The 21,890-nt window shown below is 42.3% G+C and overlaps 1 protein-coding gene across 16 annotated transcripts in view; it reads left to right on the forward strand.

Moving 5' to 3' along the window:
• Positions 1-21,890, forward strand: part of NCOR2 (nuclear receptor corepressor 2) — a 601,679-nt gene that overhangs the window by 213,848 nt on the left and 365,941 nt on the right. For all 16 annotated transcript variants that reach the window (XM_075322517.1, XM_075322568.1, XM_075322586.1 and 13 more), the window contains exon 3: positions 16,575-16,702. In XM_075322517.1, the coding sequence (XP_075178632.1) occupies positions 16,575-16,702 (128 nt within the window). The remainder of the gene's footprint in view (positions 1-16,574; positions 16,703-21,890) is intronic.

The following is a 21,890-nucleotide window of genomic DNA, read 5'->3' on the forward strand; positions in this document are numbered from 1 at the left end:
TTGACGGATTGTACCAAAAGGAGCTGCGTTGCTTCCGCTGGGCGACGCTCCGTTGCTTCCGCCCAGCGGGAGCAACGCAGCATGTAACGTTATTTTGAGCAGCGGAATCCTCTGGATTTCACTGCGCATGCTCTTTTTTTTTTTTTAAATCAAACTTTATTTTGGCTCGCGGTGGCCGAACGTTCAGCTGAGCGCCCGGCTGCCGGCAAGCGACAGCGCTCAGCTGAATGACCGGCCACCAGCATGCCCGGCCGCCGGCAAGTCACAGCGCTCAGCTGAGCGCCCGCCCGCCGGCATGCCCGGGCGCCGGCAAGTGACAGCGATCAGCTGATCACCCGGCGGCCGGCTGCAGGGAGCGATCAGCTGATCACCCGGCGGCCGGCTGCAGGGAGCGATCAGCTGATCACCCGGCGGCCGGCTACTGGGAGCAATCAGCTGATCACCCGGCGGCCGGCTACTGGGAGCAATCAGCTGATCACCCAGCGGCCGGCTGCAGGGAACGATCAGCTGATCGTTCACTATAGTCTGCCGCTGGTAAAACCGGGAAAAAAAAAAAAAAAAAAATCAAAACGAATTGCGTTGTTTTGCAGCATCCGTTGCATCCGTTGTGTCACTATATGCAACACATCCGTTGCATTCGTTACACAACGCAATGCAACGGATACCGTTCAACGCAAGTGTGAAAGTAGCCTTAAAAAGAAACGCATTGGGCAAAGAAACAAAGCAAAACGCAGCCAAGAAAATGCATGCCAAGGGTGCATTTTTTTTTTTTGGAACCAAAAACGTGCATCTTTGTGGTCACCACAAAGATACAGCGTGCGCACATAGCCTTAACCTTTTGAGCACCAAAGTGAAATAATTCCGCTCTACTCATGGTAATCGCGCAGCAGGCTCTAAAGAGGAGCTGCCATCGGCCAAATGCATTGACCTTCTGATCCCAGATACCCCAGAGGTCACAGCAGGGCACGACACACTACTGACAGTTGTCTTTGTGATATCTGGTTCTGATCCTATCTGACTCACTGATGGAATTTCCCTTAGTAACAAGGGCTTCCAATAGGAATTATCCTGACTTCTCCAGAAATACGATGTTTGTTGCCAATACTGTAACTGTAGCAGGTGTCTGACAATGATATCACAACATTAGCATCTTAGCGATGAAAGCTGGGAAGTGAGTACAGCGGGAGGTATGCGGTCAGCTTTATAGAAGGCATTTATATACTCATTCTCAGCCCAGTAGTTTGGCATGGGATGTTTCTGGCCAGATAGATTTCCCATGTAACTTCTTGAACACGTAGACTGCAGCTGACGATGGGTGTAGCTTTCATTAAAAAAAAAAAGTAAAATTTGTCAATTGTCCTCAGGAAGACCACTAGATGATATTAGGGACAATATGTCTCTCAGCCATACACCATTAGTGACTTCAGTTATTTCATCAAAACTTTTACTCCAGGATTCCTGCTTAAAAAGCTTTTAAAATGCTAAAACGTTTGACAAAGCTAAAGGCTGTAGAAAAATTATGTGACCTTTTTGGGTTTCGTATGCTTTTTTCTCCCAACTCCAACAAAGTGGGAGCTGGTGGCGTTCATAATGAGCTTTGTGAAGAGGCTTCAAGTCACTCGTCCAGTGCTTCTGATTCATGAAGAGGTGTGCGCCTGTCAATGAGTCAGGAACGTCTGGCTGCAGCACATCTCCTCGGACCCTAGATAAAAAAAAAATTACTTATTGTTAAAATCAGGATTTTATTTCTTTTTTTTTTTCCTGAATTGTAACTTCTGTTTTAAAGGAAATCTGTTACCGTGGGCAGCATGTATAGTCCACTGGCTGTACGATCACAGACATAGAAAACATCGTTAAGGGTATGTGCACACCTAACCACTTTTTTTTTTTTTTTTTTTTTTTTAGCTCCAAAGATGCTGCGTTTTTGCCCGCAAAAAACCGCATCCGCGGCTAAAACGCATAAAAACCGCATGCATTTTTACCGCCTTTTGGTGCATTTTTGGCTGCTTTTTTTTTTTTTAATCAGTGAACAATGCCATTAAAGATTGGTGAAGAAAGAAAAAAAAATCTGTCATGTCCTTCATCAATCTGTTGCCCTTCATTCTCCATTAGTGTATGGAGGAGAGCAGACAGCAGCTACAGAACTACAAGGCTCAGCATGCTCTATCCAGAACTGTATGCAGGAGTTTTTTTGCCCAAAAACGTAAAACAAAAAAAGATGTAGGCGTCACCATATTTTTGTATGCTAGCCAGGTACAGCAGGCAGGTATGGGCTTCTCCCAACCTCAAGCTGCCTATTTGTACCTGTCTGGGAACCAAAAATATAGGGAAGCGTTTGTTTTTTTTTTTTTTTTTTTATTTATTTAATGAATTTCATGAAATAATAAAAAAAAACAAAAAAAAAGCTTCCCTATATTTTTGGTTCCCAGACTGGTACAAATAGGCAGCTGAGGATTGGAATCCACAGCACAGGGTGCCCAAGCTTTCTAGGAACCCCTGCTGCGAATAGCAGTCCGCAGCCGCCCCCAGAGAATGGCGCTCTCATAGAAGTGCCATCTTCTGACGCTGTAGCCAACTCTTCCAGTGGCCCTGGTGCCGGGTGGCTCACTGGATAATAAGGGATTAGGGCCAGCTGTGTATTACCAGCTAAACCTAAGCCCGAAATTCATGGTGTCATGCCAATATTAGCCATGGCCACCATGAATTTCTAGTAAAGTTAAAAAAAAAAAAAAAAAAAAAAACAAAAACAAAAAAAACACAACACACAAACATTATTAGAAAAAAAAGACGACACAATTAGTGACTCCATCTTTATTGAACTAAAGACCCCCCCCACACACTTCCACAGTAATCCTGGGTCAAGGGTCCCGCGATGTCCAATCAGGATCCAATATCATCTGATCGGTTTGCTGGAAGTCAATTCTTTCCTGCGTTTTACTGCGGTTTTTTTTCACCCATGCAATGCATTGGAAAATCGCAGCAAAATGCAGTGATCAAAAACGCACTGAAACGCGGTAAAAACGCATGCGGTTTTCCGGTGCGTTTTTGCCGTGGATGCGGGTTTTTTTTGCGGCCGAAAGCGCAGCGTAAAAAAAAAAATGCTGTGTGCGCACAAAACCTAATAGCCGCGAAGGACCAAGCTGCATTATTGACTAGTCGTGCAGCTGGGTCCCCGTCGGCTTCTCCCCGCTTGCTGACAGTGACTGACAAGTCCGCCTATACGTCCACATGGGCATAGACTTTTCAGTCACTGTCAGCGGGTGGAAAGAAGCTGCTGGGTAGCAGTATATATGATTAGTCGATAGTGCGGCTCAATCCCCAGCTGTTATTAAAAGTACGTTTTTCTCTGAAATGCTGCTGTTTCAACGTTAACACACATGGCCGTGATCGTACACCCAGTGGCTGATGCATGCTGCTTACGGTTTGGGCTGCATGTAGCAGCTGACAGGTTCCCTGTTTAACTTTTTGTTTTTCATCAATATTACATGTGAAAATAAGAAACTCTGTACTGTCTAATTAGTGAAATGAGATGCTTCTCCTTCCTGAGCTTCTTATTCATTCTCAAAATTCTCAATTCACCGGTACAAATTCATTTTCATTGAATACAGATTTTCCCATTCCTGGGTTTGGGGATAATAGTTTGTGCTCAAAGGTCTATGGAGAACTGTAGCAGGAGAACTTGCAGCAGAATGTCTGTTTGCCTCTAGCGCCTCCTTCCCCCTCTTCACAGGATGTTAAAAGCACCAACTGTCATCTCCGTAATGGAAACAAATGTCATCACTGAAGAGTGATTTTAAGCACAAATTAAGGCCTCACACATCAGAGTGTAAACACGTCTGTAAAAAAAAAAAAAAAAAAAAAAGTACTAATGTCATCTGTGTATGGTCTGGGTTGTCTATTTTTACCATCCGTGTTTTTCATGGATGGCTAAAGAAATAAGTAAATTACAAATCTTCTCCTATACTTTGCAATATTAAACACATAAGGCACACGCATGTTCGTGTCTTTCATGGCCCCATTGACTTGTATTGGCCCCTTTCATCTCTGATACCTTAAGACAGTTGACATGTCTCCGTGTGTTTTGCACTGATACATGGTCCATGAAAACACACGGACATGTGAAAAGCCCCATAGACTATAGTCATAGACAATAATATTATTTGTCCCCTTTACTTTCAGTGCAGCAAACTCACTCCAGAAGTTCATTGAGGATCTCTGAATGATCCAATGTTGTCCTAAATGACTGATGATAAATATAAGCCACCTGTGTGTAATCTAGTCTCCGTATAAATGCACCTGCTCTGTGATAGTCTCAGTGTTCTGTTTAAAGCACAGAGAGCATCTTTAAGACCAAGGAACACAACAGGCAGGTCCGTGATACTGTTGTGGAGAAGTTTTAAAGCCGGATTTGGTTACAAAGAGAGTTCCAAAACTTTAAACATCCCAAGGAGCACTGTGCAAGCGATCATATTGAAATGGAAGGAGTATCATACCTCGGCAAATCTACCAAGACCTGGCCGTCCATCCAAACTTTCATCTCAAACAAGGAGAATAGTGATCAGAGATGCAGCCAAAAGGCCCATGATCACTCTGGATGAAATGCAGAGATCTACAGCTGAGGTGGGAGAGTTTGTCCATAAGACAACAATCCGTCGTACACTGCACAAATCTGGCCTTTATGGAAGAGTGGCAAGAAGAAAGCCATTTATCAAATATATCCATAAAGTGTTGTTTAAAGTTTGCCACAAGCCACCTGGGAGACACACCAAACATGTGGAAGACGGTGCTCTGGTCAGATGAAACCAAAATCTAGCTACTTGGGCCCAATGTCAAACGATATGTTTGGCGTAAAAGCAACACCGCTCATCACCCTGAACACACCAACACCACTGTCAAACTTGGTGGTGGCAGCATCATGGTTTGGGCCTGTTTTTCTTCAGCAGGGACAAGGGTTAAAATTGATGGGAAGATGGATGGAGCCAAGTACAGGACCATTCTTGAAGAAAACCTTTTGGAGTCTACAAAAGACCTGAGACTGGGACAGAGATTTGTCTTTCAACAAGACAATGATCCAAAACATAAAGCAAAATCTACAATGAATGGTTCACAAATAAACGTATCCAGGTTTTAGAATGGCCAAGTCAAAGTCCAGACCTGAATCCAATCGAGAATCTGTGAATAGCAGTTTTCAGCTCTTTCCACAAACTCTCTCCATCCAACCTCACTCAGCTCGAGCTGTTTGCAAAGGAAGAATGGCCAAGAATTTCAGTCCCCCTATATGCAAAACTGATAGACACATACCCCAAGCGACTTACAGCTGTAATCGCAGCAAAGGGTGGCGCTACAAAGTATTAACTTAAAGAAGACAAATAATATTGCATGCCCCAATTTTCAGTTATTTTATTTTTTTTTTTAAAGTTTAAAATAAGCAATACATTTCGTTTAACATCACAATTGTGTCCCACTTGTGGTTGATTCTTCACCATAACATTAAAATATTTATCTTTGTTTGAAGCCTGAAATGTGGGAAAAGGTTAAAAAATGTTATATTTTTTTTTTTCCTCTATACACCTTTTGTATCACAGTTTTTGAACATCTTTCGTTGATGTGCTATAACATGCATTTTTTTTTATTTAAATCTAAAAATAAAGGAAAAATAAACATATTTTTGATGGTGAAAAAAATAATTCATGCTTTTTATTTATTTTTTTATTTTTTTATCCCCTTTTTGTAAGCAATAGTTTTATCATTAGCATATAGTAATTTTGGATAACATTTTGTAGTGGTGTTCCCATCCTAGTACTTATCTTTTAGTAACGTCCTCCATCCAACTCCCCATTCTGTAGTAATGTGCCCATCCTTATCCAAATCCTGTAGTAATGTGCCCCATCCCTGTGCCCATCCTCTAGTAATGTGCCCTATCCTTGTCCCCATCCTGTAGTAATGTGCCCATCCTTGTCCCCATCCTATAGCAGTGTGCCCATAATTGTCCCCTTTTACTAATGTGCCCATGCATTCTTGTAGTAATGTTCCGTTTTCTGGTCCTCTTCTTGTAGCAATGTGCCATCCTGGTCCCCTATTGTGCCATTTTATATACGCACGCACACACTGCAGGAACGTGGAATCTGTACTGATCGCAGCCAGTGCAGGGGCTGCAGCAGTCAGCGATTCATCTAAAATTCAGATGAACGTTTTGCAGGCGCGAGGCAGAGCCATGCTCTCTGCCCAATTATTGCAATGGCAGCCGCCAGCCAAACAGAGGCAAGCAGCTGAAGTCATACACTTCAGCTGCTTGCCTCTGATTGGCCAGTGGCTGCCATTTAAATAGTTTTGCAGAGAGCTTGATTCTGCACAGCACTGGCCAAACATTCTTCTGAAATGAAGCACTGACCGCTACGGCCCCCAGCACTGGCAGTGATCATTACAGATTCTGCAGGCCGCAACAAAAATGCCTATACAAAAGTGTCTCATTACCAAAGCGAAATCTCTTATGATGGGTAAATCCAGTGAGCTGTCTCAAGACCTTTTGCAATCTTATTGTTGTAAAACATACTGATGGCATTGGTCAGAGAAGAATTTCCAAACTAGTGAGAGCTGTTGGGGCCATAATCCGTTAGTGAAAAGAATTTTAAACATAAACTGGCCGCGACAAGGTGATCCCTGCAAGATTTCCAAGTGAAAAGAAGTATCAGAAGGGTCTTCCAAGAGCCAACAGCTACCTGGGGAGAGCTAAAGCGAGATCTGGAATCAGCAGGTACAATTGTTTCAAAGAAAACAATAAGTACCGTAATACACTCAACCTCCATGGCCTGTATGCACGCTCACCATGCAAAACTCCATTGCTGAACAAAAAGCATGTTTTGAGCGCATGTAAAGTTTGCTCAACAACATTTAGACAATCCTGTGAAATAACAAAAAAGAGGGGAGCCCGCACTGCTTGAGAGTGGCATGCAACAAATAAAAAGTGTAACTTCACAAATTCATTCCAACTGTACTATAATGCAAAATGAGATTTTTAGCAAATAATTGATCAATTTTTTGAGCCACCCCTGCCACGTCACTGCAAATCTCAATAGGGGGGGTCCTACTCTATTTTTTATTTCCATTGTGCCATGTGGCCTCCTAAATTTATTAAAGGCAGAACCATATTAAAGCAACACATATATACTTGTATAATTTCAGAACCGCTTCCATGTTGCAATGAGAGGCAGGTGAGAATAAAGGCAGCCCAGGTCCCAGCATGTGCAGCATGCCACACACGCCAGGACAATGTCAGAACTGGCCGTCACAGTGCCCGACCAGCAACCATGAATAAAGGCTGACCAGGCCCAAGTAAAGGAGTTTGCTGCACATGCTGGCGTGGTGCCCCTGATGCTACCGTCGACAGAAGTACTGCACCGCAGCCTGTGGGGAGTACAAACACCTCAGCTGCGCCCTCATCACCTGCCTCGGGAAACCTACAGCGCAGCGGCGGCTCACATAGCCGCTAAACCACAGGTGGCATCACGAACTTTAAATAAATTTCTAGAAATAGAACTCCCATCATCATCCCCTATTTGAAAGACACCGCCAGGGTCACGGAGCCGGACCCCACCAACGCTGACGTCACCATACTAGTCCGGCCCGGTTCAGAGTACCCCCGACCCTGGAGTGGGTGTGTCACTGGGACCTGGGCTGCCTTTATTCGTGGTTGCCTCTAATTGAAAACATGGAAGCGGTTTCTGAAATGATACAGGTATGTTGGTTGCTTTAATATGGTTCTGCTTTTAATGAATATAGGAGGCCGCATGGCACAATGGAAATATTAAGTGTAGCTTAGGACATCCCCTATTGAGATTTGTCGTGACGTGGCAGGGGTGGCTCAAAAAATTGATCAATAGTTTACTAAAAATCTCATTTTGCATTATCGTACAGTTGGAATAATTTGTGAATTTACACTTTTAATTGTTTGCATACCATTCTTAAGCAGTGCAGGCTCCTCCTTTCTTTTAATCCTGTGAAATACTTGGAGAATATAGACTGGTCAGATGAGATGAAAATTGAACTCTTTGGGTGCTATAATATACATTATGTTTGAAGGCCAAAAAGCACTGCTTATCATCCCAAAAACACCATACTAATAGGGAAGTTTGGAGGTGAGAACACCATGATGTTGGGACACTTTTCACCATACGACACTGGGAACCTTCATTTGATTGAAGGAAGGATGGATTTACAAATGTACTGAGACATTCTTGATGAAAATCGGCTGCCATCTTTCAGGATGATGAAGATGAAATGAGTGTGGACATTTCAGCAAGGCAATGATCCCAAACCCACAGAAAAGGATTTCTCATCTGATTTCATAGAAGGATCATAACGCTTCTAGATCACCTGACTTGACTCCAATAAAAAATTCCGGAAGGAGCTAAAGCTCCTAGAAAGAGCCCACGGAACCTTCAGGTTTTGAAGAGTGGTAGGCTATGTGCGCACGTTGCGTACAGTCACTGCAGAAATTTCTGCAGCAATCTGAAGAGCACATGTGCGCTTTAAATCGCTGCAGAAATGTCCGTAGTGAAAAAAAAAAAAGCCGATTCCATGCGCTCTGCCTGCAGCTCCTGCCATAGACAGAGCAGGAGCTCCCGGCAAAGCGCACGGAAGAAGTGACATGTCACTTCTTAGAACGCAGCGCTTCGGCAGAAGCCGAAGCGCTCTCTAAAACGCCATGTGCGCACGTCCCCTGCACAATCTCCATAGACTGTGCAGGGGACGCAGGACGCATGCAGTTACGCTGCGCTACAAAGCGCAGCGTAACTGTATGAATTACGCACACGTGCGCACATAGCCTTAATGTGGAAAAATGGACCAAAATCGCCTCTGAGCAATGCGTGCCATTTGTTTTTCTTGACGCTCTCATTACCAACAAAGGCTTTTGTATGAAGTAGTAATAATAATCTTTATTTCTATAGCTCCAACATATTCCGCAGCACTTTACAATTCAGAGGATCATATACAATGAAACATAACTGTATTAAATAGTATTTAAATATTTCAGTAAGCGTGTTCAATATTGTTATTTCTCATTATGACATAATTTATAGATATCTATGGTTTAATTTCTTTGTGTGTGGATTGGATGGGTTGTTACCGACATCTTGTGACAAATTCATGCCAATAGCACTTTTTAGAAATATGTTTACTTAGGAAATTGGTGACTTGTTCAATACTTATTTCACCCTCGATACATAGATTAGATAGATATTCGATAAGAGGATAGGTATTAGATAACAGATACATGTTGGATAAATTATACATAAATATTGGAGTGAGATGATTTGTTCTGAATGCATCTTACTTTATCTTATGACTAAAGTGTTAATTTTCAGAAATCTATTGAATGTGTAAGTGAAAGCGACAATGTAATTTTCCAAGGCTTGGCTGGAAAGCATTTTCCTGTATGGTCTTGTTGGTGAAGGATGCTGCAGTCAGTCTTTCCACTGTTTGCAATGGTTTATAATAGAGAACAGTGACCTAAAACTGCAAGGTCATGTAAAACATACCGGTAAACAGCAGCACTCCCAGCAGTGTGGGTTACAGTACAGGATGTAGATACAAAGTCCTAGCGCTACTCATCATTTTATGTAAAATCAATTCTAACTGGAGCTTGTGTGTTATATAATGAAGCACACAGCAGCTCTTGGGCTGCGACTTTTCAATTCACCTTTTGGAAATGAAAAAGAAATCTTAACTGGAAATCTAGCTTTGCTCGTATGTGAGGAATATACTTAAAGGGGTTTTCCCACAAACAAACCTAATTTTAAAGTTGAATTTAATCAATAGATATAGGAATAATCCTAATTTCCACAATTAGATTTGTTTAACCTCTCAAGGACCAGGCGATTTTTAGTTTTTGCGCTTTCGTTTTTTCCTCCCCTTATTCCAAGAGCCAGAACTTTATTTTTTTCCATCAATATACCCATGTGAGGGCTTGTTTAGTTCGGGAGGAGTTGTACTTTTGAATGACACCATTCATTTTATCATATAATGTAATGATGTAATGGTAAAAAAATAAAAAAAAATTCCAAGTGTGGTGAATTGGAAATAAAAGTGAAATTCTGCAATTGTTTTTTTGGGGACTTATTTACAGCTTTCAATTTACCATAAAACTAACCTGGCAGTATAATTCTCCAGGTCAGTGCGATTATGTAGATACCAAACATGGATAGTTTTTTTTGTTTTAAGTATTGAGAAAAAAAAAAAAAGTGCTTTTATGCACCATTGAAAAGATTTGTACATCGCCGAATCATAGGTAGACAGTCCAAAATGACTCCATCTGCCTCATAGGGAATTTTCTGGCTGCTTTCACACATACGGCTGTAGCAGTGCGGCACAATCCGGCTCTCTGCTGAAAAAACGAAACCGTTTTTTTTTTTTTGCTGCCGGTTTAGTTTTTTTCCAGCATTGACTTGCATTGGCGCCGCATGGGCTTGCGTTCCGTCCGGTTTTTGCCGCATGCGGCAGATTTAGCCGATGCGGCGGCCGGATGAAACGTTCCCTGGCACGTTTTTTGCTCCAGCAAAAAAAACCCGCATCGCGCCGCATCCAGCCGATCCGGCGCATTTTTCAATGCATCCTTATGGACGCCGGATGCAGCGCGATGCGGCAAAACCCGCATCCGGCCGCCGCATGCGGTTTGGTCCACTGCGCATGCTCAGTAGCATGCCGCAACCGGCAAAAACCGGACGGGCCGCATGTAAAAAACTTATGCAAAGGATGCGGTGTTTTCACCGCATCCATTGCATAGGTTTCACAGCCGGATTGAGCCGCAAGGCTCAAACCGGATTTGTGAAAGCAGCCTTAGGGGATTCGTCTAAATCACATATTTGAAAGATCACCTCATAAACCCCAGTGTAAGTGCTGAGCGTAGAGCGCAGGATAAATGTGAGCCGAGACTTATTGCGATTTTTGGAAGGAAGAATGAATAAATCAACAGTAGGTCAAGAATTGTTTGGTTTTTTTTTTGCACCTTTCACGGTGCAATATAGACGACTTCATTTTTTGGGTTGTTGCAATTTCTGCTATACCAGATTTTATATTGTTTTTTTTTTTTTTTTAATATTTGCTAACTATCACATACTAAAATTTTATGATTCATTTTTATTTTTTTTTTTAAACAAAAGTTTTTGAATTACCATATGTTGACTGTTATTTTTCTAGATTATTGCCAACAGAGCCATGTGAGGGCTTGTTTTTTGCAGAATAACCTTTTATCTGTACCAGTTTTGAGCACATAACTTATTTGGATCTTTTTTTTATTCTGATTTCTGAGAGGCAGAATACACCTGAAACAGCAATTCAGGAATCTTTTTTTTTTTTTTTTTGTGTGTGTGTTTTATTTTACACCATTCAATGTTTGGTAAAAATATTAAAAGAATTCTTCTGGTTTTCTTTCGCTGACTAACCCGTATTGTAGCTTGCTATTTTGTGGGACAAGATGACATTTTCACATTCCAGAAATAACTTTTTTTTCATCCATATTCTGGCCAGTCAGGCTAATCTGTGTAACCCCGCTCACACCACTGATTGGCATCTTGCTGACCGTGTACAGTGGAAGCAAATTAAAGAGGTGTTCTGGTTATGCACAGCTCAGCATTCTGACCACTGCTACATATACAGTAGAGAAAACAGGGATTGTATCAAAACTGCACCAAGCAATTCAGTAAGTGATCAATCACTGGAATCTGGCTTTCTGCCCCTACATCATGCTGCTTTCAGATTACATAGCATAAACCTGACAGATTCACTTTAATTCCTTAAGGTATGCAGTTTCCCATATTTGGTCACCTGTGGCAGGGTTCTGCGGTTTTGGCACCTGTGGGGTTCTAAATGTGACGTGGTATCTGCAATCTATTCTAATCTAATCTAGCCAAATTTGCACTCCAAAAGTCAACCACATATGATGTATCGTCATACTTCGGAAAAATTGTGCAGTCTGTTTTCTTCTGTTTCTCTTGTGAAAATGAAAAATCTGGAGCTCAAGCAACATTTTAGTTAAGACACAAAAGAAGTAATTTTTCATTCCATTTTACATTATTTTGCACATATAAAGGGTTAATACATTTTAAAGGGAACCTGTCACCAGATTTGGCCCCTATAAGTTGCGGCCACCACCAGTGAACCCTTTATATACAGCATTCCAGAATACTGTGTATAAGAGCCCAGGCCACACTGTAGAACGTAAGAAAACACCTTTATAATACTCACTTGGGGTAGCGGTCCGATGGGTGTCACTGCTCTCTGGTCCGGTGCCTCCTCCATCTTCAGCAATCTCCGTCCTTCTGCCCAGCCTCGTCCAAGATGCGTCCGCCGTCATTCACAGAGGGGCCTCCATTGCTTTTTTGCGCATATGCACTTTGATCTGCCATGCTGAGGACAGAGCAAAGCACTTAAATGCGCAGGCGTGAGGAAAGGTCAAAGACCACCCATGCATGCGCACTACAGTACCTTGATCTGCCTTCAGCCAAGCAGATGAAAGTGCGCCTGCGTGCAATGGAGGCCTCTCTGTGAATGACGCCGGACTTATCATTCATATGGGGTTAAGCAGGAGGACTGAGATCACAGAAGATGGCGGAGGAGCGGGACCGGAGAGCAGTGACACCCATCGGACCAGACCGCCACCTAGGTGAGTATTAGAAAAGTGTTTTTTTACTTTCTACAGAGCAGCCTGGGCTCTTATATACAGCATATATACGGTGAGATCATATAAGAACTCACTGTATATATGCTGCTGTATACAGTTAGGTCCAGAAATATTTGTACAGTGACACAATTTTCGCGAGTTGGGCTCTGCATGCCACCACATTGGATTTGAAATGAAACCTCTACAACAGAATTCAAGTGCAGATTGTAACGTTTAATTTGAAGGTTTGAACAAAAATATCTGATAGAAATTGTAGGAACTGTACACATTTCTTTACAAACACTCCACATTTTAGGAGGTCAAAAGTAATTGGACAAATAAACCAAACCCAAAAAAAATTTTTATTTTCAATATTTTGTTGCAAATCCTTTGGAGGCAATCACTGCCTTAAGTCTGAAACCCATGGACATCACCAAACGCTGGGTTTCCTCCTTCTTAATGCTTTGCCAGGCCTTTACAGCCGCAGCCTTCAAGTCTTGCTTGTTTGTGGGTCTTTCCGTCTTAAGTCTGGATTTGAGCAAGTGAAATGCATGCTCAATTGGGTTAAGATCTGGTGATTGACTTGGCTATTGCAGAATGTTCCACTTTTTTGCACTCATGAACTCCTGGGTAGCTTTGGTTGTATGCTTGGGGTCATTGTCCATCTGTACTATGAAGCGCCGTCCGATCAAATTTGCGGCATTTGGCTGAATCTGGGCTGAAAGTATATCCCGGAACACTTCAGAATTCATCCGGCTACTCTTGTCTGCTGTTATGTCATCAATAAACACAAGTGACCCAGTGCCATTGAAAGCCATGCATGCCCATGCCATCACGTTGCCTCCACCATGTTTTACAGAGGATGTGGTGTGCCTTGGATCATGTGCCGTTCCCTTTCTTCTCCAAACTTTTTTCTTCCCATCATTCTGGTACAGGTTGATCTTGGTCTCATCTGTCCATAGAATACTTTTCCAGAACTGAGCTGGCTTCATGAGGTGTTTTTCAGCAAATTTAACTCTGGCCTGTCTATTTTTGGAATTGATGAATGGTTTGCATCTAGATGTGAACCCTTTGTATTTATTTTCATGGAGTCTTCTCTTTACTGTTGACTTAGAGACAGATACACCTACTTCACTGAGAGTGTTCTGGACTTCAGTTGATGTTGTGAACGGGTTCTTCTTCACCAAAGAAAGTATGCGGCGATCATCCACCACTGTTGTCATCCGTGGACCCCCAGGCCTTTTTGAGTTCCCAAGCTCACCAGTCAATTCCTTTTTTCTCAGAATGTACCCGACTGTTGATTTTGCTACTCCAAGCATGTCTGCTATCTCTCTGATGGATTTTTTCTTTTTTTTCAGCCTCAGGATGTTCTGCTTCACCTCAATTGAGAGTTCCTTAGACCGCATGTTGTCTGGTCACAGCAACAGCTTCCAAATGCAAAATCACACACCTGTAATCAACCCCAGACCTTTTAACTACTTCATTGATTACAGGTTAACGAGGGAGACGCCTTCAGAGTTAATTGCAGCCCTTAGAGTCCCTTGTCCAATTACTTTTGGTCCCTTGAAAAAGAGGAGGCTATGCATTACAGAGCTATGATTCCTAAACCCTTTCTCCGATTTGGATGTGAAAACTCTCATATTGCAGCTGGGAGTGTGCACTTTCAGCCCATATTATATATATAATTGTATTTCTGAACATGTTTTTGTAAACAGCTAAAATAACAAAACTTGTGTCACTGTCCAAATATTTCTGGACCTAACTTTATTTACTGTATATATGCATATAATAAAACAATCCTTGACAGTAAACCGCACACAGCCTAATCAGTGACACATCCCTGAAATCTGTGTCTAAACATATGTCTTGCTGTCCTCAGATTACAGCTGCTGACAATTTCCCTTGTAAATAACAATTTATTGCTCATGAAAAATGTTCAGCTGTCCTCTGCTTGGACAACCCCTTCTCATTCCCCATGTTTGGTCCCATTAAATGGAAAAGCTTATATTCTCCTCCCGTTCAGGCCCGTTCCAGCGGTGTCGGTGCTCACGTTCCCAGGGCTCATGTGAGGTTGTGGCCAGGTACAGCGCTCCTTTACTGTGGATTAATAATTTATCAGACAGCGGGGAGAGAGAAGCCGGAAGTGATTGCACATGGATTTTCGTGACATCACAACCTCATGTGAGCCCCGGGAATGCAAGCGCCAACACCGCTGGTACAGGCCTGGCACAACACTGTAGGCGAGTATAAGATTATTTATTTTAATAGGGCTAAAAATGGAGAATGAGAAGGGGTTGTCCAAGTAGTGGACAACCCCTTTAACACTTGTGTTTTTAGGTAATTGCTTTGCAGGCCAGCCACTAATCATACAGTAGAACGTGCTGTGCCCACGAGTTCTTTTCTTTCTAGTATAAGCCCCGTTTCCAGCTGAGCAGTATTGCTGTTGTGCGCTGTTATCTCCTTATCCTGACCAACGTCAATGGAGTACTTACAAGCTAGACAGCAGCGGTGGTCGGTCTCCTAGGCAACAAGCTGTAAACAAAAAAAAGAGAAATGTTAATATCTCAAGAACAGCTGTAAATTTTAATATACAGTCGATTGCGAAAATGTTTTTTTTTTTTTAATATATATATAAAGTGTCTGACAGTACCCATTTATGAAGATGGGAATAACCCCTTAAGTGTGTGTGTGTGTGTGTGAGTGTGTGTGTGTGTGTGTGTGTGTATACCCAGCGGCTTTACCATCATTCTTGTGGCAATTGTCACTGGGATGCCGCGCAGGTAAAATGAGCATAGTGCTTGACCCCTGAGGATTTTGAGCCCTGTAGCTGTTCAGAGTAGTCCTATGAGATGGAACATGTGCACAGCAATATTGTTTTGACATTGCTGTGAATTATGTTCTTTTTTTTGGGGTCACTTATGGCAGTGCTTTTTCTGGTGGATTTCGGGCGAAAGCCACCTGGAAAAGAGGCCATGTTCACATACCGTAACGTGCCAATAGGTAAGTGGACAGAAAACATAGCATGTATGTATCTCATGTCAAATAAATGTTTTCCCACTTTAATTGACGAAAACAATTTTGGCTTTTAGCCAAGTAAAAAATAAGAATCAGTGACGTTATTGAATAAGACTTGACATGTCTGTGCAACGATAAGGCTAGATATAATACAGAGGCTTCCTTCTATGCATGACTCATTGGACATGACTTATAAAGCACTTCAGGGTTGGAATACATTACTAGGTCCCTGGGTGATGCATAAATCCAGAGGGAGAAGATCCATGCCCTTGCTTGTACCTTGTCACTTCATAGACAGATAAAACACTATATGGAACCTCTGAGAATTGTGAGCAGACACTAAGGTGTGGCGTTCTGCGTATTGCGCTGTGTCTTCGCAGAAGAGGTTACACAAGTGTAATGTATCTTGGTCTGTATGAGTCCGTTTGCTTGTATAATTAGGCAGAACAGACATTCACACTATTCACAGGCGATATGGTGAGATACATATACATACAGATTTATTATTTATTTATTTATACACATTTTAATTTATTTTTTTTAGTTTGCTTTTTTTTGCATTTTTATTTTATATTTTTTTTTATCTCCAGAAGCAGAAATGTAAAACTGGTTCAGGACGCTGCCAATCCTCAGAATAAAAAGCGATATTCCTCATGGGGAGGGTTACATAATCTTTAATTACCCATTATGGAGGATGTTTCTTACAGAGAACAAATTAGAATGTGTTACAATATTTGAAGAAACGGTTTGGGCACTTGCGCATTAAATCTTCAGCGCTTGTGGGATCACATTACATGTGGTTAGATTTTTGTAACTGATGTACGTTGATTTCTAAGAAAAGAAAAAAAAAACAACTAAAATTTCCCAAACCAATTCCAATGTGATGATTTGTGTTCTGCAGGATGCCGGTCTTCTAGATTATCAGCACCACTCGCGAGATTATGGGCCACCTCTCGCACACAGTTCGGTTCTGATGCCGCAGAGGAGACGTCCCTCACTACTATCAAAATTTCAGCCTGGAAATGAAAGGTAAAATAAGTGTGTTCTGTTATTTGTCAATTTAGGTCCAATAAGAAAAAATATTGTCGTGTGTTTTTAGCTTTTGAGTGTGTTTTTTATTTAAATTTTATTTTCGTAACAAATATATTATTGGTATTTTTCAAACAATAGTAAGTACATGCTGTAACATTTCCTTTTACCCGCTTCTTTTGACATATTTATAATTAAAGAAAACATTTTAATTTTTTTATAGTGGTTTGCCCACGGTACACACTTATCACCTGTGTTTTAGTCTGGGTGTAACAAATATCTCATTACTGGGGTTACTCTTGAGAATGGAGCTGCAATGCGTGCCACCACTTCATTCAGTGTTTGTGGCCTTGATGGAAATGATGTGGCACTGTACATGCTGCTACAGCCGTGCTATTGTTGGGGATGATGGACTCAAGCAACTCTTTTTGTATCCATCAGTTTTATTCAAGCTCCTCCTCACTGTGTCTGTATACTGCCTCCTTCATACAAGCAATTTGCATCTGGATAGCATACAGACAGCATGAGCTTATATGCTTACCTGTCCCTGGTGCTGCTGTCTCCGACGCTATTGTTACTTTCGGGTCCGCGGCAACTGCAGTGAATATGCATAAGCATAATGAGCAGGACCCAGAAGTAACAGCAGAGACAGCAGCGCTTGAGACTGGCAAGTATAAAAATTTAATTTTTAATTCCATAAGTGCATTAAAGCGGGCAGTGAACAGAGTGCAGGTCTCTAAGGGACGACGGCCGTTTCGTACCTCTTGGTACTTCGACGGGTCCACCTACATGGACCCGTCGAAGTACCAAGAGGTATGAAACGTCCGTCATCCGGTCCTCTGCCCGCTTTTTAATGCACTTATGGAATTAAAATAAAAGCCTTTTTGGGAAACTCGCTGGATGTGCCGTGGACTTTCTACTTCTATGGATGCTTGTAACTTCATCTGCCTCTTTCTACGTGCACCCGAGAGCCACACAACGGAAGGAACCGACCAGCTTACTCTTCCCTGGCACTGTAAAGAGCTCAGCAAGGTAGTGCAGAACCGTATTCTTGTTTGCTGAATCTTTAATTCAGTAGGCCTCATACACACGAGTCAGCCAGTCCTGCAAAAATCTGCAAGATTGGAGAACTTTTCTCTGATGCACGTTCATTGATCAATAAAGGTTCCTAGACACGTTAAACACCACTTTGCAATAAGTGATATTTACTTTGCCAAATACAAAGACTATCACTTATAAACTACACAAGCGTGTATAATGTCCAACCGCCTGATGAAGGGACGTGTCCTCAGAAAGTAGCAGAAGTGTCTACACTCGCTTGTTTACCCCTCTCCTGTGTCTGCTGCATGGATCACCTGCGGAATAATGTTCTGAAGGAGACAAGTTTCTGGACTTAATATCAGATTTGTGGAGTTTGTAAGTTATTCTTTTTATTCGTATTTTGCAAAAATAATAAAAAAAATATTGCTCATTGCAACGTGGCATCTGGTGCACATTTGGTTATTACTCATTATGACTGTTCTGAGGATGACAGGAGAGTCCTGCTGATATGTACAGAATATACAGAAATCCAGTATAGTCCTTCAGGCTGTATAATTGTCATATTGTTAAGACTAATTTTAGAGAAACAGCAGCTTAAAAGGCGTATTCTCAAGTTTTGAGAGTTACCCCCTATTCACTGGATACGGGAAAACGTTTGGATCTCTGGGGGTTCGACCGCCATGGGCCTCATTGGGTTAACTGTAGTGGTGGTCCATCATGTGCATTGCCGCTCCATACTTTCTGATGGGAGTGCTGAAGACGAGCTGCACTATGCAATCTCTAGCACTCTCATGAGAGTTTATGAACTCCATGCAGCCCCAGTTCTCTGGATTGTTGGGGGCTACAGCAGTCGGACTATCTTTCAAACTTGAGAATACCTCTTTGTGCGCACACTGCATTTTTACCCGCATTTTTTTTTTGTTTTTTGCTGCAGAAATTTCTTGAGAAAATGGTTGTAACCTTTCTGCAGACATTCCCAGCATAACCTATGGAAAAAAAAATAGCTGTGTGCACAGTGTTTTTTTTTTTTTTTTTTCTCAAGAACATTCTTTCTTGAGAAAAAGATTGAGTATGTCACTTGTTTTCTGCAGGTAGCTGTGTTTTTTGCCATAGATAATGGTAAAAAAACGCAGGGACCAACCTGCAGGGAAAAAAAAGCATAAAAAATGCGGTAAAAACGCATGCAATTTTCGGTGCGGTTTTTGAACGCAAGTGCGCTAATCTTTCAGACTCCAATTTCTTGAGAACTCCTTTTTCTAGTGCGCACTGGGCCTTTAGCTTCAGGGGAAATAAAGTAACAAGTATTTTATGGTACGGTAAAAGGAAACAGCCTAGAACACATACATAGTATTTGAAAGCGATGATACAATCTGGTACATGGAGGGAGAAATGAATCATTTTATGTAGCTATATTTTACATTTTTATGACCAGTGCAAATAATTACTGAACGTTTTTCCTACAGTGTCTTTCGGGAATTTGTGAAGTTCTGTTTTCCTCAGTAGAGACACAATTGAGTCTATTCTGGGCATCACGTCAAGAATATTACACTTCAGCTTCTCCGATTCTCTGAGGAGACTAATAATGGTGGAGCTGTTATACTGTATCAGCATTACCTGTTCGGTTAGATTGTAAGCGCCTTATTATGACTCTCATAGAATATAGTATAGAAATTGCTGTTTTTTAAGAATTGTGCAAAAATAACCAGGTCTGGATATTAATTTCTTAATTTATTGTAATTGTACAATTAGTTCCGCTCCCATCACTATTCTCATAAATGGTCCCCCAAGTAATCTGTAGGAGGCGAGTTCCTGCCTTTATTCCCAACTCGAGTGCTTGTGCTCACAGCCACAATGTGATGAAATACAAGGCCGTCGCTCATAATGAGTTTACCAGGGCTGAAGTAAAGGAATATGAGAAGGAGCGTCCATTACCAAGTGTAGAAACCGTTTCTGATCAGTCCCATGTGCTGAGTGCAATTACCCTTTGTAAGCTGCACAGAGCCAGGCTAAAGGCCGATATCGCCAGCGTGCGTACCCGCCCCCATCGGTTGTGTGACACGGGCAAATCGCTGCCCATGGCGCACAACATCGTGCTGACCCGTCACACTACTTACCTGCCCTGTGACGTCGCTGTGACCGGCGAATCGCCTCCTTTCTAAGGGGGCGGTTCGTTCAGCGTCACAGCAGCGTCACCGAACCGCCGGCTAATAGAAGCGGAGGGGCGGAGATGAGGGGAACGTAAACATCCCGCCCACCTCCTTCCTTCCTCATTGCGGGCGGGCGCCAGTAAGGTGAGGTTCCTCGTTCCTGCGGTGTCACACATAGCGATGTGTGCTGCCGCAGGAGCGACAAACTACTTCGTACACCGAGCAGCAGCGATATTCGAGAATAGGGGGGATGTCACCGATGAGCGATTTTGACCGTTTTTGCGACGATTCAAAATCGCTCATAGGTGTCACACGCAAAGACATCGCTAAAGCGACCGGATGTGCGTCACAAATTCCGTGACCCCAACGAGATCGCTTTAGCGTGTAAAGCGGCCTTAAGTGTATTACAGAATATGGACCAGCTTGCCTTACCCATGTTCATGTTCTTTTCGGGAGGCAACTCACAAGTAACTTAATTCACATGAATTGTTTAACGCGTGGGTGTTTTAGGAAGGCCATATACACCTTTCATTAACCAAACATTAACGCACCACTCCAGCATTTTGTTTTTTTCTTTTTTCAGCACTGGAGTGGTGCTTTAATTCTAAGCCCCTGTCACATACTAGCCTTCCGGAGGCATCACATTTATCTGGCGCCTCTCCAGTTCTGCGGTGCCATCTTGTGAAAGTAACTTTTAAGAAGTCAGAAGTTACGTCACAAAATCTCAGTCCATCTCTATGAGAGCCACAACGAGGCTCTCATAGAGTTGCATTGAGTTCTGACCTCCGGCACACTCCATGAAACACTGGAGCTGCCGGCAGGTCACAAATCACAGGAGACTGACTGGAGCGGCGTCAGAAGGGGAGTATAAGATAGGGGGACAGGGGACTTGCATTTATAGCACCACTCCAGTGATGTAATAAAAAAATAAACACTGAAATGGTGCTTTAAGACAAATCTATTTTTCTTTGTGTACCTATCTGGCAAAGTCTCTAATCATGACCTACTGTCTTATAAGGATAATATTTTCTACTTGGGTCTTGGATAGATGTGAAGCGGTAAGCAAGATATAAATTAATAAGGTTTAGGGTCAGCAGAGTACAAGGGAATTCATGACTGCTCTGTCGTACTGCTGGAGAACTAGATAAAGCAAGATGGTGGCACTATATACACCGTGCACACAAAATGGTGCGTATATTTTTCATTTCACTTGTATAGTGCCGGTAACATCTATAACACATTACAATCATAATCATCACTCCCCATTGGGGCTCACCATCTATATTCCTTATCCATATGTCTTTAGAGTGTTGGAGGAAAACTGAGAACCCAGAAGAAACTCATGGAAACACAGGGAGCACATACTAAAGTCATACAAACCTGCAGATTTTGTTGGGACTGGCGGACCATCTTGTGTATGGAAGCATCCCAACTTTCCCGTGACAAATGATGTCTGGAGGAAGTAGGATTGTATTAGGCGTTTACGACCCCTCTAGCATAATCCCACCACCCATTAAAAAACACATGGATATGGGGCTCTCTTCAGAGAGGCCTGTCCAACAATTGAGCTTGCAGCTATCTCTTGTGTCAGAGTGGTTGACAGCCATCTTGTGCATTGGCATTTTAACCCCTTCCCAATTTAGGCTTTATTGGTGCGTCCTATATCGTGTGTGAGTGGTTGAAGCTGCTCAGGTGCGGAGTCCACACCATATACAGCATGTGCTGGCTGTGTTACACAGCCAGCGCAACAGCCGTGAATTGGATCTAGAACCAATAACTATTGTTTAACCACTTACAGAAGCACTATCAATATTTTTTATTAGCTAAACCTGTGTAAAGTGTGTTAATATATTTACCAATCCCTGTTTTCTCCAGTGTCCAGAACTACTCAAGTCCTATTCTCACTCATTTGACTTCCATTCTGACTTGTTCACACTGGGATTTCTGTATGAGCGGCAAGATCCCACAGTCCCTGCTTCTGAGACTAACAATGCATCACT

This window comes from Anomaloglossus baeobatrachus, chromosome 1 (genome assembly GCF_048569485.1).
Source record: "Anomaloglossus baeobatrachus isolate aAnoBae1 chromosome 1, aAnoBae1.hap1, whole genome shotgun sequence".
Classification (NCBI taxonomy): Eukaryota; Metazoa; Chordata; class Amphibia; order Anura; family Aromobatidae; genus Anomaloglossus; species Anomaloglossus baeobatrachus.